This window comes from Lissotriton vulgaris, chromosome 10 (genome assembly GCF_964263255.1).
Source record: "Lissotriton vulgaris chromosome 10, aLisVul1.2, whole genome shotgun sequence".
Classification (NCBI taxonomy): Eukaryota; Metazoa; Chordata; class Amphibia; order Caudata; family Salamandridae; genus Lissotriton; species Lissotriton vulgaris.
Genome location: NC_141698.1, coordinates 611,305,320 through 611,325,941, shown reverse-complemented (window position 1 = coordinate 611,325,941; position 20,622 = coordinate 611,305,320). Strand labels below are relative to the sequence as shown.

General features: G+C 45.5%; 1 protein-coding gene across 1 annotated transcript in view; it reads left to right on the top strand.

Annotated features, from left to right (window-relative positions):
- Positions 1-18,907, top strand: part of WDR48 (WD repeat domain 48) — a 535,194-nt gene extending 516,287 nt beyond the window's left edge. The window contains exon 19 of the mRNA XM_086941452.1: positions 17,173-18,907. Coding sequence (XP_086797578.1) covers positions 17,173-17,268 — 96 coding nt within the window. The 3' untranslated portion in view covers positions 17,269-18,907. The remainder of the gene's footprint in view (positions 1-17,172) is intronic.
- Positions 18,908-20,622: the final 1,715 nt, after the last annotated feature.

Genomic DNA, 20,622 nt, shown 5'->3' with positions numbered 1-20,622 from the left:
ATGTGGAGGAACACATAGAAACCATCCCACACACCCTGCTTGACAACCCTAGGGAAGTGAATGATATGAGCCCCCAAAGGTTACAAGAGACAAATATGAATGTAAATAACCAGGTGGAACAGATTGATACTCAGGATATGGTACCTCCTAGATGCCATTATAAACTTGTCCAACCACGCTATGACTATCGCAGAGCGGAGCATCCTAGCAAAAGGACTAACATTTGTACCAACGGCGATACCGGATCCATTTAAGATACAACTGGAACTTCAAAGATTTTTCCGGAAGATCTGGCTGAAATACTTCTTTTCAAAAAACATTTACAGCCCCAACTGTACTGCAACTCCTTTTAAACCTCCCTCGGAATTTACACCAGCAGCATTTATGATGAGTGAGAGAATTTTGGCTTTTGAAAAAATTGTAATGGAGGAAGTGGCCCAGTTATTCAAAGTCCAGAAATACATTCCTTATAACATCAGCAAGGAAGAGCGCCTCGCCCTAACTGGCCTGGGACGTAACAAATCAATCGTCATTAAGGCGGCCGATAAGGGGGGAGCGGTTGTAATACAGAACAGACAAGATTACTCCAATGAAATCAAACATCAATTTTATGACTATAATTCATAAAATAGTGCATAAATACATGATTGGTGTTGGATTCTGATCTTTACTTTACTTTACTTTATATACTACATATAATTATGAGTGAGTAAAAAGAAATGTGGTACACCCGAAGGAACCAATTGTTATAATATTGGTCAATGTACCATAGTCCGTAGGGACATAAAATAACGTAGACCACGAACATAGTGTTGCAGGTGAGAAATTGTGTGATTTCTTTGCTGACCCCATTGTATACCACTTTCTTTACAGAGGTGCAGTATTTACAGGCCTTGCAGTGGCTACACGGAAAAAACCCTTTTAGACCAAGATCATGGCTATTAGGGTAAACCGTGATGTCGCTGCAGACACATATGTCTCTGATGTTTTTACCTTTCCTGTACGTAATACTGGGCTTGTCAGCAATGAGGTGGCCGATGGTATTGTCACTTTTTAAGATGTTCCAGTTCTTGGCTACTATTTTGTGTATTTTTCTCGACTCCCTGTTGTATGTGAGGATGAGTTGTGTGTTGGTTTCGTCAAGCAATGTCCCTTCTGAGGGTTCATCATGCAAGATGTCAGTTCGTGTTACTGAGTCAGCCCTGGTTTTGGCTTTCTTGAGAACCCAGGCAGCGTAATTCCTTAATTTGAACCGATCCATCATTTCGGAAGCAGCTTGTTGGTAACTGCTTTCCGTGTTACAGTTTCTTTTTGCCCTCAGCAGTTCGCCGTAAGGAATGCTCCATTTGAGAGGTTCCGGGTGGCTGCTGAGGGCATGGAGAATACTGTTTCCCGCAGTGGCTTTCCTAAAGAGAGAGGTATTGATAACATTCTCCTTGATATCAATCCTGACATCCAGGTATTCAGCCATCTCCCTGCTGATGTTACTGGTGAGTCTGATGTTATAATTATTGTTATTGAGGAGGTCGATGAAGCGTAAAGCCTCATCTTCTGTTCCCTTCCACACCATGAAGAGGTCATCAATGTACCTCCACCATGTAGTTATGTGTTGTAACTGTTCAACAAAAAATGGGTCCGTGAAGATCTTGTACTCCCAATGTCCCATGAAAAGATTCGCGAAACTTGGGGCAAAACACAAACCCATCGCGGTACCAATCTCTTGTTTTCATCGAATAGGAAAAAGTTGTTTTGCAAACAGAATTCCATCATTTCAAGGAGCATTTTACTGTGCTCCCTGAAACGCAACGGACGCCCGTCCAGGAAGTGTTTACAGGCCTCCAAGCCTTGCTTGTGGTCTATAATGGTGTAAAGTGCTTGGACGTCCATGGTAATGAGTAAATAGTCCTCATCCCAGGTAAGGTTGTGAAGTTTAGACAAAAAATATTTGGTATCTTTCACATAACTGGCCAACCCCTGGACCCAGTCCCTTAGATAATGGTCCACATATTTTGAAACTTGCTCTGCCACACTGCCCCTAGAGGACACTATGGGTCTTCCCGGGGGGTGGTCCATGTTTTTGTGGAATTTGGGAAGTAGGTATAGCACTGGTAGGGTCGGATAGTCATTTTTCAAAAACCTATATTCCTCCCATTCCAAAATGCCCCTGTCCTTCCACCCACTCAATTTGTCCCAAAGTTCAATTATGCTGTTATAATGTTCGAAAGTGGTGGCAATATAATAGTTGCCATCAGAAAGCTGTCTCTGGGCCTCTGCCACATATTGTTCTCTGTCCATAATGACAATATTGCCCCCCTTGTCGGCGGGGCGTATAACAATAGTCTTATCATCTGTGAGGGACTTCAGGGCTTTCCTCTGATTGAATGTTAGATTGTCTTGTCTGGGTCTAAGGTTTCTCTTGGTATTTCTAATGAAAGTGTGCAATAAAAACTGCTCCCAAACCCTTTCTGAATGATTGCCTCTGAGGAAAGGATGAGATTCCTGAAACGCGTCCGGCAGATATTAACTTCAAAGACTGCATTTGTGAGCTGTCTGCTAGCAATGAAATGGATCCAAATATGAGTGCTGAGTGACTTCATGTGGCTTCGCTTCTTTTGGGGCCAACCTGCTTTTGTTGGATTTAATTACGGCTGCGCCCAGCCGTGGAGAGTTGCCCACCGCTTGGAAGCGGGTCCTTGCAGGCTCTAAGAGGTTGCCTGCAGTCATGGGATGAAGCAGTGCAGCGCCGGTGCAGGATGGCGCGGTCTCGTGGCACGTTGTCATTGCTGGAAAACTAGGGCAGGCAGCACCCTGTGTAGTGCTTTCCCACTTGGAATTTTAAGTATGTTCAAATTGAAGGGACTGGAAGCTGCCCCACTGGGGGAAGAAGGTTGGCGCACTACAGATCCCAGAAAGCTTTGTGAATGGACACGCCCACTGGGGCAGGTGTTTGAAATCTTAATGAAAGTGTGCAATAAAAACTGCTCCCAAACCCTTTCTGAATGATTGCCTCTGAGGAAAGGATGAGATTCCTGAAACGCGTCAGGCAGATATTAACTTCAAAGACTGCACTTGTGAGCTGTCTGCTAGCAATGAAATGGATCCAAATATGAGTGCCGAGTGACTTCATGTGGCTTCGCTTCTTTTGTGGCCAACCTGCATTTGTTGGATATATATATATATATATATATATATATATGTATTACCTACTGGCGGTCGCCAGTAGGTAGTTATAGTTAGGATTTTTTTCAATGTTAAATCTCAAAATTCTATTGGGAATAACTTTGGCGCCGGTTGACGAATCTGCCTGAAAATTTCCTCAAAATGGCCTCGTCGAACTCCGGTCCTTCCCTGAAAGTTTGGCGGGGATGCGTCAAGCGGGGGCCGAGATAAAAGGGGGGTCCCAAAACGCATTTTCCCCATGTTAATTTCCATAGGGCGGTCGACCTCACTTTTAGCCCGAATGGCTGAATGGATTTACACCAAATTTGGCAAAATTGTAGGGACTGGTAGCCCGATGTGCCTTTGCTATGTCTCAAGATATGTGCTCCAGTGGATTTTGAGTAATTTAGGTTTAATAAAATATATATATCTATGGCAGCGCCCCGGTACGCGCTCCGGGCGCGCCACGCGACTTGCGCACAGAAAGCTGATTGGCTCTCGGGTGTCTTTAAACATTCCAAACAGTCCGGAGCGGCCGCCATCTTGTGTCTCGGTAGGATCGAGACACAAGAGGTGGCAAAAACAAAGGGGGGAATGACCATAAGGGGGCAGGGGTAGACCCCGCCCTGACCCCCTAGGTTTGATGTGGGGGTCATAAAAGGGCCCCGCGAGCAAAACATTTTTTTTTTTTTTGATTTTCGCGGGGGGCGGGGCGCCCGGTACGCGCACCGGGGAGCGGACCGGGGAGCGTACCATGGGGGAAAAAGAATGACCGTTTTTAAAAAATGTAGCATTTTCATACAAATTGGAGGTAGTTCTGAAAAGAACTGTTTTTTTTTTTCTTTTTGTTTTATATTATTTTTTTGTTTTTTGCAACTTTTTTTTTTTTTTGATTTTCAGAACAATTTTATATTTTTTTTGTAGTTTTTCTGGGGTGAAACAAAAGACAGGGAATTGCAAACCGCTCAACTGGAGCAAAAAAATAGAAAAAAATTAAGGTTGCTTGCTGCAGTGATGGTTGTCTGCAGCTCGATTAAGTAAAGTGATGCTCTGCTCACCATATGATATAGTTTTGTTGCAATATATGCAAACAAATTTAAATTTTGAAAAGTTGGTTTGGACATTGGGGACCATCTCCCTTAGCCTCCGCACCAGATGGAGTGGGTTGGTTGGAGGTGGTGGAAGTAGAAGGATGGGGAGGGTTCTTGGTCAGTTGCCTGACTTCTGCTCTTGAATAATTGTTTGGGTGCTTCCTCTGCATATGCCTTATCATCGTGTGGTTCCCAAACGAATATTTTTTGTTTGAGTTCCCTCTTGACAGTTCTTGGTCACAGATGAGGCAAGTCACCTTTGCTGCATTTACTTTTTTGGCACCCCTTGGCATTTTGAAAAACTCCCAAATAAAATGTTCTTTGGGTTTGTATGGGGGATTGTCCTCAGGCAGATATTGCCTCTCCTCCTGCTCCTCTTCGTCCTCCTCTTCTTCATGACCACCAATGTGGTCTTGTGGTGGTCCTTGTGGTGGTGGTGGTGGTTGTTGGATCTTTCCACAACCCAGCTCACACCACGGAAGCGAGGATGGCCCCAGCCCTCTACCCTCACTCGAATCGCCACACGCACTATTATACAGCGTGACCGCGAACCGAGCCAAGGGAGAAGGTAGGAAAATAATAAACCAAAGAAAGAGTAACGTCCAGGCTCTCTCTAAGATTCAGCTAGGCAGCCCTGCAAGCAGTGTGTAGCGGTCTTTTATCCTGCAGTCAGAAGAGAAAAGAAAACACAGAAAAGAAACAGATCAATACCTCAATGCCCAGTGTTCTCTCCTCTGCATCCCTATTCTCAACCCTGAAAAATGCCCAACACACCCCAATTCCCTTCTTACTTGTGTGTCCAGCTGATAATTCCAAAAGAGAGCGAGAGTCCAGCAAATCCAGAAATGATTGACTCCAAAAAATCAGACGTTATTCAAATGAAGGGGAAAAAGTCATTCATCTGACACAAAAAACCCCTGACAAAAACGTGTATTCCAAACAACTACACTATTTTCAAAAAGGCATTCTATCTGTGGCCACAGACTAAAAGCGCATCCACAGGGAAACGTTTTAGAAGCTGTAAAAGCACCCTAGAAAACACTTCCCAGCGCTTATACAACAACGTACCTCGGGTACTCAATAAACCCGGAAATCCGATTCTCAGTGGCTCCCTCTATTTAGAGGAAAACCGTCGAGCCCAAAAGTGCAAAAAAACACATTGTCACCAGTTCGTGATCGCGCACATTGGCACGAATGCTCCGCTTACGCGTCCCGTGAAGTAGACTCGAACGGGAAGGCGTCTGATGTTACACCCAGCCGGGCCGCCGATCCGAAGCCTCGTCCAGCGAAACGCCGCCTCCAGGAAGGTCGCGTTGAGCAGCAGAGCTCCTTTCAATGCGCACACGTGAAAAACACTTATCCCAATCCAGGCTCCGAACAAAGGAAAAACGCCAACCGGGTTAGAAACCAAGCACCGAGACAAGGTGCCGGGGTTTCTTTATCAACTTGAGAGGGAAGGGGGCGGGGCTACCAAAAACAAGGAAACAGAGGGAGGACACCGGGGATTATCAGAGAAACGAAAACAGAGGAAAGGAAAGGCTGACTAAATCCTAACAGTACCTCCCCCCAAAGGCCTCCCAACAGGACGGGGTTTAGATGGATGACGGAGATGGAACTGTCTAACCAATCTAGGAGCATGTACCCCAGTAGCTGGTTCCCAAGTGCGGTCTTCCGGAGGATACCCCTTCCAATCAATCAAGTACATCAACCTCCCCCGTCTCCTCCGGGCATCAAGGATAGCGTTGACCTCAAATTCCACTTCGCCCTCAACCATAACCGGAGGGGGAGGAGGTAAAGTCTGATCGGTGTCTCTATAGGGTTTCAACAATGAGGTATGAAACACCGGATGAAAGCGATATTCATCAGGCAGCTCCAACCTCATCGCGACAGGATTGATAACCCTAGCTATAGGAAAGGGACCCACGAACCGCGGCTGCAATTTCCTAGGGCCATCCAATCTCAGGTTCTTTGTTGACAGCCACACTCGCTCCCCCACTACAAAGGATGGGGCAGGGACCCTATGCTTATCAGCCTGCCGCTTCATGTCCTCCTTGGCCCGCACCAGATGTTCCTGGGCCAACCCCCATATCTTGCTCACAGCTATTCCCAGAGAATCAACAGCAGGCACATGACCAGAAGGTTGAATAGGGATAGCCCTTGGATGAAATCCCATGGAACAGTAAAAGGGAGACATCCCAACTGCGGAATGAATGCTGTTATTGTACGCAAATTCCGCAAGCGGGAGGGCTACCACCCAATCACAAGTCAAAGTAGTCAGCAAGCAACGTAAGTACTGTTCAATAGTTTGGTTTACCCTCTCTGTCTGACCATCGGACTGAGGGTGATAGGCCGATGAAAGGCAGATCTTCATTTGTAACGCCTCACATAACTCAGTCCAAAACCGGGACACAAACTGCGAACCCCTATCGGACACAATGGCTGACGGTAACCCATGCAATCGCACTATAGATGATACAAATACCAAAGCCATTTCCCTTGCGGTAGGCAGTTTAGCTAAGGGGATGAAATGGCCCATCTTCGTAAAAGAATCAACCACCACAAGAATCACCGTACAACCAGACTTCAAGGGCAGGTCTGTAACAAAGTCCATACTAATTGTATGCCATGGCGCAGGAGGTACCGGTAAAGGAAGTAATAGACCAGACGGACTGGAGTGCGATGACTTACTCACAGCGCATATAGGGCAAGCCGCTACAAACCGTTGAACGTCAGGTGTCACAGACTCCCACCAGAACCAACGTAAACAGAATTCCCTGGTTTTATGGATTCCGGGATGCCCTACTAAAGCAGAGGAATGACACCATTTCAACACTGTGTCCCGTAAAGCAGGTGGGATGAACAGTTGAGTATCATGATACAACAATCCGTCTTTCAAGGAAAAGGAAGGCTGGGAAGACCAAGGAGTCAAATCTAGTCCCCGCAACTTATCCTTCACTTCAACCAAAAAACCATCCAGAGACACACTCCCTACAATCTTTTCAGATGGAATAAAAGACCCCGTGTCCCTGTCAGTCCCCCACTCTGTATGGTTCACATGTATACGGGACAAGGCATCCGATTTCAATTGCTGAGCAGCAGGTCTGTAGGTGATTATAAAATCGTATTCATTAAAAAATGAATCCCACCTCATCTGCCTAGGAGTTAGGGCACGAGCTGACCTGAAGAACTCGAGATTCTTGTGATCTGTGAAAATAGTAATGGAATGGCGAGCCCCCCACAGGTGATGTCTCCACTCCTCAAATGACAGCTTAATGGCCAACAATTCACGTTCAGCAACGGTGTAATTCCTTTCAGCCGGCAACAGAGTCTTTGAAAAGAAGGCTATGGGATGCATAAACCCCGTCTCGGCATTACGCTGAGACAAGACCCCCCCCCCCACAGCACCCAAGGAAGCATCCGCTTCAACAAAAAAGGGTAACGAGGGATCAGGATGTACCAGAACAGGGGCTGAAGTGAACCGTTCAATCAACTGATCTAACGACATTTGAGCCAAATAGGACCACCACGCCTCACTGCATCATTACATTTGTGGAGAAGTGTGGCTCAGGGGTTAGAGGCGGCAGACCCGGAAGCTGAGATCGGCCCAGGACCAGGGTTCAATTCCCTGCCTTGGCGGGTCTTGGGCTCAAAAATTCCACGGACTCGATAATTCTCGCTCCGGTGCCTTCTCGACTCACGGGTTCACACTCTGCGACTCTGGGCAATAGCTTGCTTAATCTCCACAACGGCCCCTCGCAGCGGGATGCCTGGCTTTCACCTTGTGGATACCCTGCCGGGGTTATCTCACAGGGGAATACCAGGACGGGTTCCCTAAGCAAGCGCTTAGATACCGACCTCGGTCAGTGATTTGCGCTATATAAATTCATGTACATTTACATTTACATGTACATTCTCAACAACACAGTCATGGGGGCCACTATCTCCGAGAAGTGGGAGATAAACCTCCGATAGAAGTTTGCAAATCCAAGCAACACCTGCACATCTTTCACACATTTTGGCGATGGCCAAGAGGTAATAGCCTCAATCTTCCTCGGATCCATTCGGATGCCCTCAGCAGACACAAGAAACCCCAAAAACTCCACTCTGTCAGAATGGAAACTACATTTCTCTGGTCTCACAAACAACTGATGTTCTCTCAAGGTCTGTAGAACCTGGCGAACGTGAGTTTCATGTTCCGCCTCAGTGGTAGAAAAGATCAAAATATCATCAATGTATACTATTACACTCACATCCAGAAATTCCCTCAGCACCTTGTTGATAAAAAACTGAAAAGCAGCCGGAGCGTTACATAGCCCGAAGGGCATAACACAATACTCATACAGACCATACTTAGTCCGGAAGGCAGTTTTCCACTCGTCGCCTTCACGGACTCGTATGAGATGATACGCCCCTCGGAGATCCAATTTAGTAAACACCGTTGCATGCCTCAGCTGATCGAGCAAAACGGGAATCAAGGGAAGGGGATACTTGTTCTTAATAGTACCCTTATTGAGTGCCCTATAGTCCACACAGGCGCGGAGACCACCTTCCCGTTTGGGAATAAAAAAGATAGCGGAGGAAGCTGGAGAGGAAGATGGACGAATAAACCCCTTTGCCAACATCTCGTCTATGTATTCCTTCAAATGCCGTTCTTCTGGCCCTGATAAGGCATAGATGCGACAACAGGGAAGAGTGGCCCCTGGTATCAAATCAATTCTACAATCAAAGGAACGATGGGGAGGCAAGTCCCGCGCTCGTCCTTTGTCAAACACCTCGGCAAACTCTACATAAGCCTCTGGTATCTTTTGCACGTCACACCTCAACTCATCACTCGCTGCACAAGATAAGGGAGTAACCCAATCCGTGGCGACTTTGTAACAACTCTGCAGACAATAGACCGAATCAAGGGTCACGGTCCTTCGAAACCAATCAATCCGGGGATTGTGAGACTGCAACCAAGGAACCCCCAACACAATACCAAACGAAGGGGCATCAATTAGTTAAAACCCAAGGTATTCAGAATGTCCGTTATCACAAATCATACACAAGGGTTCGGTCTGTCTAGTGATAGTACCAGAGGACAGCTCTGTTCCATCTATCGCCCTCACTGGTTCGGGTTGGTCCTTCAAAAGCCAGGGCACCTTCAATTGTTCCGCCAACTTAATATCCATGAAATTGCCCGTGGCCCCCGAATCCAATAAAGCCGAAACAGGAGTCCTATGGCTGTTGGAGATTACCAAACAGACAGTAATCATAAAATGTTTAGGGACTCTCTTGACCGTACCAGATATCTGATAAGAAAGATTGAGTTTCTCACCCATCAACAACTCCGCAGGAGGCTGCACACAAGCTACCACTTTTCTAGATGTCATGGAAGAAGGTTTAACAGAACAATCTCTGGCATAATGACCTCCCTGCCCACAATACAAACACAAGTTCTGGGTTCGTCTTCTACTCTTCTCTTCAGCAGTTAGGGGGCCCCGTACCCCTCCTATTTCCATAGGCTCCGGAGTGGCTCGACCCTCACTGGTGTTCTTCACCTCGCCTCTTGCAGGAACCACTCGGGATATCTGAAAGCGGGATCTCTCCCCTTTCCTTTCCAGTAGCCTATGGTTCAGCTTCACCACTAAATCAATGAATTCAACGCAATCTTCAGGAGGATTCACCACCTGTGAGACCACATCCTTCAGGTCTTCTGACAACCCTTGATAGAACAAAGACGTTCGTTTATCCACAGGCCAATGGGTTTCAGATACTAACCGATTGAACGTGGACACATAGGTCAGTAAATCCTGTTTTCCCTGTCTCAATTTCAATAATTCGGAGTCGCTTGCTTGCATAAATGCATGTTTTGCAAAAAGACAACGCATTTGTTCTTTAAAGGCCCCATAATTATATAAAACAGGGTCATCATTGTCCACCAATGGCACCGCCCAAGACGCGGCAGTACCCGCCAAATAGGAAATAACAAACGCCACTTTTGACGAGTCGTTAGGGAATGAAGCAGGACGACACATAAAGTGTAAATGACATTGGTTCATAAACACGCTATATTTACTGGAATCTCCAGTAAATCTCTCAGGCACTGCCAAGGGGACAGGGGAGGGAGTGGTAACATTGACCGTCAAAGGGGGATTACTGGCGCTCGCACTTCTATCGAAATGAAAAGTAGCAGGCTGTAGTACAGAGGGCTAACCCATTCCCCACACTGGATCCTTAGCCTTCCCCGCACTCATTTCCTGACGCAACCCCTGGTTCTCATGTTGTAACTCCTGTACTTTGATCTGAAGGGCATTAACAGCCCCCATCAGTTCATGCACTGTAGGGACCCTCTCTTCCCCTTCCTGCCCATCCTCATCCATTCTCGCTCGGGTGGTGATTTTTTCGTGGGCTTGGTTTTCTGTTGGATCTTTCCACAACCCAGCTCACACCACGGAAGCGAGGATGGCCCCAGCCCTCTACCCTCACTCGAATCGCCACACGCACTATTATACAGCGTGACCGCGAACCGAGCCAAGGGAGAAGGTAGGAAAATAATAAACCAAAGAAAGAGTAACGTCCAGGCTCTCTCTAAGATTCAGCTAGGCAGCCCTGCAAGCAGTGTGTAACGGTCTTTTATCCTGCAGTCAGAAGAGAAAAGAAAACACAGAAAAGAAACAGATCAATACCTCAATGCCCAGTGTTCTCTCCTCTGCATCCCTATTCTCAACCCTGAAAAATGCCCAACACACCCCAATTCCCTTCTTACTTGTGTGTCCAGCTGATAATTCCAAAAGAGAGCGAGAGTCCAGCAAATCCAGAAATGATTGACTCCAAAAAATCAGACGTTATTCAAATGAAGGGGAAAAAGTCATTCATCTGACACAAAAAACCCCTGACAAAAACGTGTATTCCAAACAACTACACTATTTTCAAAAAGGCATTCTATCTGTGGCCACAGACTAAAAGCGCATCCACAGGGAAACGTTTTAGAAGCTGTAAAAGCACCCTAGAAAACACTTCCCAGCGCTTATACAACAACGTACCTCGGGTACTCAATAAACCCGGAAATCCGATTCTCAGTGGCTCCCTCTATTTAGAGGAAAACCGTCGAGCCCAAAAGTGCAAAAAAACACATTGTCACCAGTTCGTGATCGCGCACATTGGCACGAATGCTCCGCTTACGCGTCCCGTGAAGTAGACTCGAACGGGAAGGCGTCTGATGTTACACCCAGCCGGGCCGCCGATCCGAAGCCTCGTCCAGCGAAACGCCGCCTCCAGGAAGGTCGCGTTGAGCAGCAGAGCTCCTTTCAATGCGCACACGTGAAAAACACTTATCCCAATCCAGGCTCCGAACAAAGGAAAAACGCCAACCGGGTTAGAAACCAAGCACCGAGACAAGGTGCCGGGGTTTCTTTATCAACTTGTGAGGGAAGGGGGCGGGGCTACCAAAAACAAGGAAACAGAGGGAGGACACCGGGGATTATCAGAGAAACGAAAACAGAGGAAAGGAAAGGCTGACTAAATCCTAACAGTGGTGGAGGTGGTGGTGCAGCTGCAGCTGCTACTACTGAAGCCATTTCTCACAGAATTCAGGTCTTCTTCACTCAAACAACAAAGTGAAAATGAGGAAAAAAGGTGGGGTCTTTCATCATTTGGAAAACAAAACTGTTGTGAACCAATCAAGTGTTATTTTCAGGTCACATGACCCGACGCGCTTACGCTACGCGCCCCGGGGCGTGCCCAGGGGCGCGTCACGTAAGCACGTCGAATGCTTCCGGGTGCGTTTACGCCGTGCGTATCACGCGGACGCGGCTACGCGGTACGTCACAATCATGTTTTCGCTCGCGACATTGACGCTAACGGGACGGTTCCCGGTTCGCGCACCGGGGCGCTTCAAACGAGTACGCTCTCCGGGGCGCGCACCGGGAGCGCTCCAAGGCAAAATAAATAAATAAATAATTTTTTTTTTTTAAATGGGAAAAATTGTAGGGATTGGTAGCCCGATGTGCCTTTGCTATACTCAAGTGGTTTTTCCGAAAATTTACTTTCAAAAAAATATATATTGTGCTACATTGGGCTATATATATGTTAGAGCCCAAATGTAGCCCAATGTAGCCCAAAGATGGCCACCAGAGACAAAAAAAAACAAATGTAGCCCAAATATCAGCCATATGTAGCCCAACTATACCCCAATGATAGAATGTACCAGAGTGTTCTAAAGAACAACTAGAGCGTTAACAGTCTTACTTATAAAGTGAGACTTATAGTTAGGAATTAGCATTTAAAAAACCTATGAAATTCACTGAAAAATCCATAGGTTTCACACCAGTTATAGTTAGGAATTAGCATTTAAAAAACCTATTGAATTCACTGAGAAAACAATAGGTTTCACACCAGTTATAGTTACCTGGAAATTTTACTGACATAAAACCATTGAAATTCCACGTTGTAGTTAGTTGGACTCACTATAACTTGCGCGCCTGCAATGTACTGCTGATGACGTCACATATTACATCACTCATGACATCACTGATGACTCCATCCAGTGAATGTGTATATATATCTTTTTTTTCCTTGCTTTACAAACATTAGATGCTTGGTAGAAATAGAATGTAATCTATTTGTGATTTTCAGATCTTTTTAGGTCTCGTAGCGAAAACACAGCGCGTCAGCGCTGTGTCTCGCTAGAGATCTATTGTTGGCGACTGTGCTTCCCAGGAGACAGTCCCGGCCGCGCGCATCGCCTTGGAGGGGATTTGAAACTGGAACGCGCGCTGTGGCCAGGCGCTGTCTCCTGGGAAGCTCAAGCACCACACACGCATGCGCATACACACACACAAGCGCCCATGCACGCACATACATACATACATACAGAGACACCCCCCCTGACACATACACACACACGCGCGCACACACACACACAAGTGCACCGAGGCCCCCCTCCCCCGCCGTCACCGTCGCACACATACATACACACACAAGCATACACGCACACACACACAAGTGCACCAAGCCCCCCCCAGCCTTTTGGAACTTACCTGGCCAATGTCGGGGACTCTGCTCTCAGCACGCGGCGCCCAACCTCCTGCTGGCGCGGCCCCGGGGCTCCACACCGCTCACAGGAGCCCCGGGCCGCGAGACGCATTGACTCCGCCTGCCTCCTCTTCCGGTCTGGATGTGGCCCCGCCTCCGACACAGGCGACCGTGCCTGACTTCCGGGGCGTCCGCGGCGGGATTCCGGGGGCACTTCCATCTTCATTTACTGTCAAGTCGGAGAACGAGCTTAGTAAGTGTCCTCGATTATTGATTGTGGAATCTGCTTCAGCCTTGCTTCATCCAGAACATAGCTTGGAATTTTGCTGTCATGAGTTTCACGAGTATATCGCAACTATTGTGAAGTATAATAACTTCACATACAGTAACAGGATTGATTGCTCATGGCAAAGCGTGCGCATTAGACATTGTCAGCGACATTAGTAATGGCAGGTGTTCAAAGGATTTCCTATGTCCTATTGAGCCACTGTCATTGACCTCTTTAGGCCACATCTGGGGGATGCAAACACCTCTGTTTATTGTATACCTCACTTAAGATTCAATTACTGCTAGATGTAACATTTTTCTGTTTCGTCTTTAAATACGGTTCCAGAAACTTACTTATATATAGTTCCAAAACGTTCCTGCGCTGAAAACGTTAGGGTAAGTTTGCTCGCTGTGAGTTCATTCAATAACAATGTGCTTGATCATGGTCCAGTGTTTAAGAAGCATTTGCAAAGCCAGTAAGCAGGGCCACTGCATTTATGCGGCAGGGTTGGGCAAAATTATATGCTGGGGTTGATTAAATTATGTGGCGTAATGCGGCACATTTTTTGATAGTATTACGTCAATAATTTGTCTTTTGTACACTTATTGAAACTGTCTAGGCACTATGTGCACCTCATTAGTACCAGTTTAGCACCCAAATATAGCACGAAGGAGCAGAAAGTTGACCAGTCAACATTTGCAAAGGGCCTTCTACTGCATGGCAACATACGTCTCTGCATTTTTAGTAACTTAATCTGTACGAGCTAGAATTATTTTGTTCTTTGTTACCAATCTGCAAATTATTCATCAGTTGATTAATTATGTGGCAAATCTACTATAATGTGGAAAACTCCACAGCTGTACAATAGCGTAATTCCAGTGGCCCTGCCAGTAGGTCGCAACTGTAGAAGTGAGGCAGACTTATTGGCAGGGCCAGTGGTGCACAAGCATTAGTAAGTAAGCACACAATGACGAGCAAACTTCCAATGGGATTTCTACTTAAGAAAACCCATTAAAAGTTGGCACTGATGCGCATTCAGTATCACGGCGTGATGCATAGTAGTGATTTTTATTGTAGATCAGTCAATTTAAATTCAGCCGCATCCAGGTGTTTATAGCGGGCAACAATTGGGTTGTAGTGGAAGACAGTGGTAGTTTTTCTCAGTGGGCCAGTACTGAGTACCGGATTTGAAAGGGAGCGTACCTGCACTTTTCCGCACTGCTGGAATACATTTAATGGGAGAGTACCGGCACTTCTCGTGAGAAAACCGATACTCTTAATAGTTCGTACCAGCACTTCTAAATTTCTATTTCAAGCGCTGTCCACTCGCTGTAAAGTGTCATATTTACTGTTGTCAATTGTTAAAAAGTATAAGAAATGTACACTCTACTGAATATTTATGTTTGTGTTTATAGCAGACCAGTTATACGAGCAGAACTCAAATGTCTCCCCGAACCCAACCTCTTCCTATACAACTGCCCCCCCCCCCCCCCTCGACCTGCAGTAAGCCCGCAGAACCCAGCCAAGACACTCCTATATAAACTATACACAGTACTTAACTGGCGTGCCTTGCCGGACAAAGTGAATACATGGGGTGCAAGAAGCACCCTCTTTGCTGCAGACAGCCGCCCTGTCCGCCTCTGGCAGCAGTCTCTTGCAGACAGCGACTGTCCCTAGATAGACCGTCCTACAGCACAGACACCACCACCAGGACCCCAAACAAACAGCAGCCTCCCCTCTCAGACAACAAATCTCTTCCAAAGATAGCAGCACTCCGCAGCACCAATGTACCAGCACGGGTATTGTCCCAACTGACAGCTGCCGCACCACAGACATGTCCCCGAACACCTTCGCAGACTGCAAATCACTCCTGTCTCACCAAAGATACCCAGACGCATCACTCCTGCCACACCGGACCCCGTCCCTCACTACAGGCCTCGCCTCACGTGTACCCTCACCGACATCCCTGCTCACAGGGAGATGGCACCTGCTCACAGACAGAGCCCCTTCCACAGCCGGCAACCACCCTCTGACAGACAGACTTCCACCCCACAGACCTCTCCTAGAGACCGACAGCACCAACCTTAATGAACCTTACCCATAGTTAATGGTTATCTCAAAGACATAACATTCCTACCTACGGCCCCTAGCAGCTTCCAGCTGTACCTTGGTTATCTTGCGTTGTTGCTTCCACGTCTCAATTTAAAGTTTTGGTCTGCCCTTCCTTTGGAGAAGATTACATTCAAATGTTAGTCCTCATCCCCCACAGACTCGTACTGTGTCACCCAACTCTAGGAGTTAGGCGTCATCTGGTGTGGTTGCACACTCATCCTATCTTTTCTTTCAGTGTGTATGTTTTGAATGGCCTCCTGGCGCTTGGCAGGTTTAATTTCACATGTGGGGGGCTATTTGAAGTGCTGAAACAGTTCGCCAAGTGGCTTCCTCTGAGAGCTTGTCTCCAGCTCAAATTATAGAAGATGCAAACGTGTAAACACATCCCTAAGGATGGTATACTCCTTCAGAAGTAAACGGATGTTGGACTTGCTTCGACGTGCTGTATGTGTACTGTCTCCACAATGTATCTGTTTTCTGTAGGGTCCATAATGCAAACCTTATCAGATGTGGTCACAGTGCTGCAGTCCAAACATACAGAACTGACACGGACACCACCACTGCCATGCACACACGGACAACACCACTGCCATGCACCACATCACTCAGGGGCACCGCCACATCACTCAGAGGCACCGCCACATCACTCTGGGGGCACCACCACACCACTCTGGGGGCACCGCCACATCACTCGGGGACACCACCACATCACTTGGGGACACCACCACATCACTTGGGGACACCACCACATCACTTGGGGACACCACCACTTCACTCTGGGACACCACCACATCACTCGGGGACACCACCACATCACTCGGGGACACCACCACATCACTCGGGGACACCACCACATAGCTCGGGGACACCACCACATAGCTCGGGGACACCACCACATAGCTCGGGGACACCACCACTTCGCTCGGGGACACCACCACTTCGCTCGGGGACACCAAAACTTCGCTCGGGGACACCACCACTTCACTCGGGGACACCACCACTTCACTCGGGGACACCACCACTTCACTCGGGGACACCACCACTTCACTCAGGGACACCACCACACCACTTTGGGTCACCACCACATCACTCAGGGGCACCACCACATCACTCGGGGGCATCACTCGGGGACACCACCACATCACTCGGGACACCACCACATCACTCGGGGACACGACCCACTTCACCCTTCCACCAACTCAATTACAATAACTTTTATTTAAGTATTAAAAAAATGAAAAGCCATTGTTATTTCTAATATTAATACATCTAAGTCATGTAAATACAACTCATATTGCATTACAAATGCTATAGGTGTCACATTTGCAAATGTTATAGCTATTTGCATTGTCATACACAATGCCAATAACTCAAACTTTAATGCTGCGAGACCTATTGCATTGTAAATAATTGTTTGTAGTTTTTGTTAGATCTACTTTCTCATTTCATTTGTTCTAGGTTTAAACTGCAAAGTCCCCTAGTAACACAGGCATACAGAGAAAGACTAAATTATGCTCTTTTTCACAGGTATTGGATCCCAATATGGACCTTCGAACTGTGAAGCACTTCATTTGGAAGAGTGGTGGTGATCTGACTCTTCATTATCGGCAGAAATCAACATGAAAAGACTAAAGAGACTCAAATGGTTGTTGTTTTCTCTGGTCTTAATGTACTAGTTCAAAGAGTAGTACTGTAGGCGCTCTCTGGCCCTTTGAGGTTATCAAGACTTCCAGTGAGTGTTTGGTATGGGCAGAACTTGTACATTGAATTGAAGTGACTGTGACACCTGTAACATTGGTGGAGAAGAAACCTTCTGCCAAGATAAAGATGATGCGTTGGAGTGGCTCATGTTTGTAAGATTTACGGGAATTCAATTTGTGCCCGTCATTATCTTCATAATGTATGTCCTCCTTATGTATATTCATGACATAATGTAATCATCTTTGTGTGATTTGAAAAACTCTTTTGCCCATAGTTACTGTGTTAAGTCTATTTTCAAGCATGCACACTCTTTTTAAGTACATTCCATCGTTAATGTATTCTGACCCTATTTTAACAGTTTTTTCACACGAAAAAACAGTACATGCTTACATTCTAAAATAGTATATTCTGCACAACCTGAATCCACTTTTAACTCTGAAATGAGTAGAGACTACCAGATTTGTTATATTCCATAATCTCAAACATGCTATTGCAGCAAGGGTGATCTGCATAATTTAGATCAACATTATGTAGCAGGGTAAATTGTGATGCTGTGCATCATAATTGAACAAGATATCTGTAAAACATTTTAGATGGCTGGTAAATCTAGTTCAAGTCCTGCATACTCTCTCAATGACATTTAAAAAGTCTTTCTGTGAAGAAGACAGGCAGCTGTTCTCTCATATATGGTATCTTTTTACCATTATACCTTCTCCCAATTAATTTAAGAATTCCCTACTGTTTGTTCATTATAAAAATAGCAAAACAAATAAATATAATATTTAGAATATGTAAATGAGTATTGAATTTGTTACAAAAGCTGAATACAGATCTTTTTTCATTCTGCAATCTCCTTAATCTGTCATATACTGGAATGTCTATTAAACCTATCAGACTTCCCATTTCCGTATTTCCAGGGTCTTTAATTGCAATTGTAACCCCAAAAAACTGTCTCTGAAATGTGGCAGTATATTGTATCAGCATTCCAAATGTTTATTAAAAATATGAGTACATTTTACTGACAAATAGCGTACACTTTATTCCATCTATCCCAGCTATATTTAGATTGAAATTAAAGACTGGGCAAGGTCAAAGGGAAGGTATATTTTTTTATCTTAGGTTGATGGTGGGCAGAGATTGATTCCATAAATCTTGTGTTACTATAACATTTTGTGGTGTTGGCTATCCAAGATTGCCATTTTGATACTTCATACTAATTTGTTGTTTCCAGTTTCACACTTTTGTTCAACATCGTACATTTTTTTCTCTAAAGTACTAAATATTATAAATTGTTTTAATACAAAATGTCCTGTTACTTTTAATCATGTCTAATTGAAGATTTGTTCTTATGAGCATGTGTCCTTCCTAGTAGTCTTATCCAACCCTTTTTTCTTATCCCATTTTCGTGGTTTCAAATGTAAAGAAATTTCATCACAACCAATCCCACCACTCTGTGCCCCTTTTAATAGATTAAAGTCCGGTAGAATGGAACAAACCTGTCTGCAATGCCAAGAGATCTGTATTTCATGGATGTATATAATAAAATTATTTGTTTAAAGTATTTCTAGATTTGAAGCATGTTTATTGTATTCTTAACCTGTCAAACAAACCAAGATTTTTGCACATTAGACCGACTGTATAAGAACTGCTGCTCCAAGATAGATGTACCTAATCACCTTATACTGTTAAACCTGCATAGATTCCACCTTCAAGTCTGATTCTAATGTCTTCAGCAAAATCAACTGTACTCCATAGAACCACTTAGAGCAAAAATCACCTTTAAACTCCTTTGTTTGTATGAAACAGTAAGCAATCTATGGAGCAGCCCTACAACACTTCGAGAACAGCAACAACATCTACACCTCACAAGTCAGCTCCCAAAATGGAATTTATAAAAATTAATCATTGCCAAATCCTCAATAAGGGCCTAATCCTTCTGGAATCCTCCCATGAACCAGATCTGACTTCTGAAAGTACCTCAAACAACCCAATGTGACAGATTTCAGATGAATGCTCAAGACATTGAAATGTTTAAGAATTCAAACTGTTTTTTATCTTTGTGTTAAATGTCAGTCAGTGAAAGCTGCTAATCTCCTTCCCACTTTTCAGAGTCCTCAACATCACAGGTATCTTTTGCTCTTCCGATCTAGGGAGCTTATGAATTTACTAGAGTGGTACATATTGTCATCTTAAAAGGGATGCATAGGATACGGTAGACAACCTTCTATCTTAGATACCTCACACCATGGATCACTGTGTTATACTTAGTCTTAATGGGCTGCGTTCATTATAATGTCTCACACCTTAGACTCATTCTTCCATCGAAATATGAGATTTTTTTCTAAGAGTTGTAGATGCATGCTATATAAATTCTATACGAGTGCTAAGTAACATAGGTTTTCAGATCTGTGCTTAGAAGATGCATTCAGTACACTAAATGTACACCTAAGATAGAAATCTGAACCTCTGCATGTATTTCGATAAATTAACATCCATGTTTTATTTTCTACCATTCAGACAGGGTTTTCTGAAGAAACTACAACTCAAACGAAATGCCTCTATTCTTGGTATGTGTTGGCTGCAGATACACATACTGTGCACACTCCAGCCAGCTAGTGTTGGGCTCGGACTGTGCAATTTGTTTTTCTTGAGGAAGTATTTTATGGTCTGTGTCGAATCTCCTCCTCACTGAAGGCAATGTGCAACAAAATCCCAGTCTGATAGACTACTAGCTGCAGATTCCTTACCTTTGAATTTCCCAGGCGTCAGGTTGGATCCAGAAACATTTGCTCAAGCAACAGCCCTTGCACGCGCCGCTGGGTGGCTCAAATATTCTTTGCGTGACAACGTAGTCTGTGTTGCTTATGATGTCCATGTCAGCCATGTAGGCGCCACCCAGGCGCGCAGACATCAGTTCTTGTCTATTCATGCCAGTTAAGCGCTGATCCAGGAAGAGCTACCCCTCTGTCTCCTTTAGACAGGCCTTCTTCAACTTTTTGTTGACTTTGGAAGTTTTTTCAACATCATGTGCGAGGATATCTACGAGGAAGATAGGATTTAAACCATGCGGAGCCAGTCACTGTATGATGTTGGTTGCCCCCCCCCCCCCCCCCCCCCCCCACCTTGTCTGTCTCTGGTGTTAATTTGGTCCTCAATGTTCTCGTGTGTGCTCCCTTCGTGCCTTTGCACAACTGTCCCCTCTGGCTGCTTACCATCAAGACAGCCTTTCTAGTGGCGATAACATCTTACCAGAGGGTGAGTTAGTTGCAGGGCGCT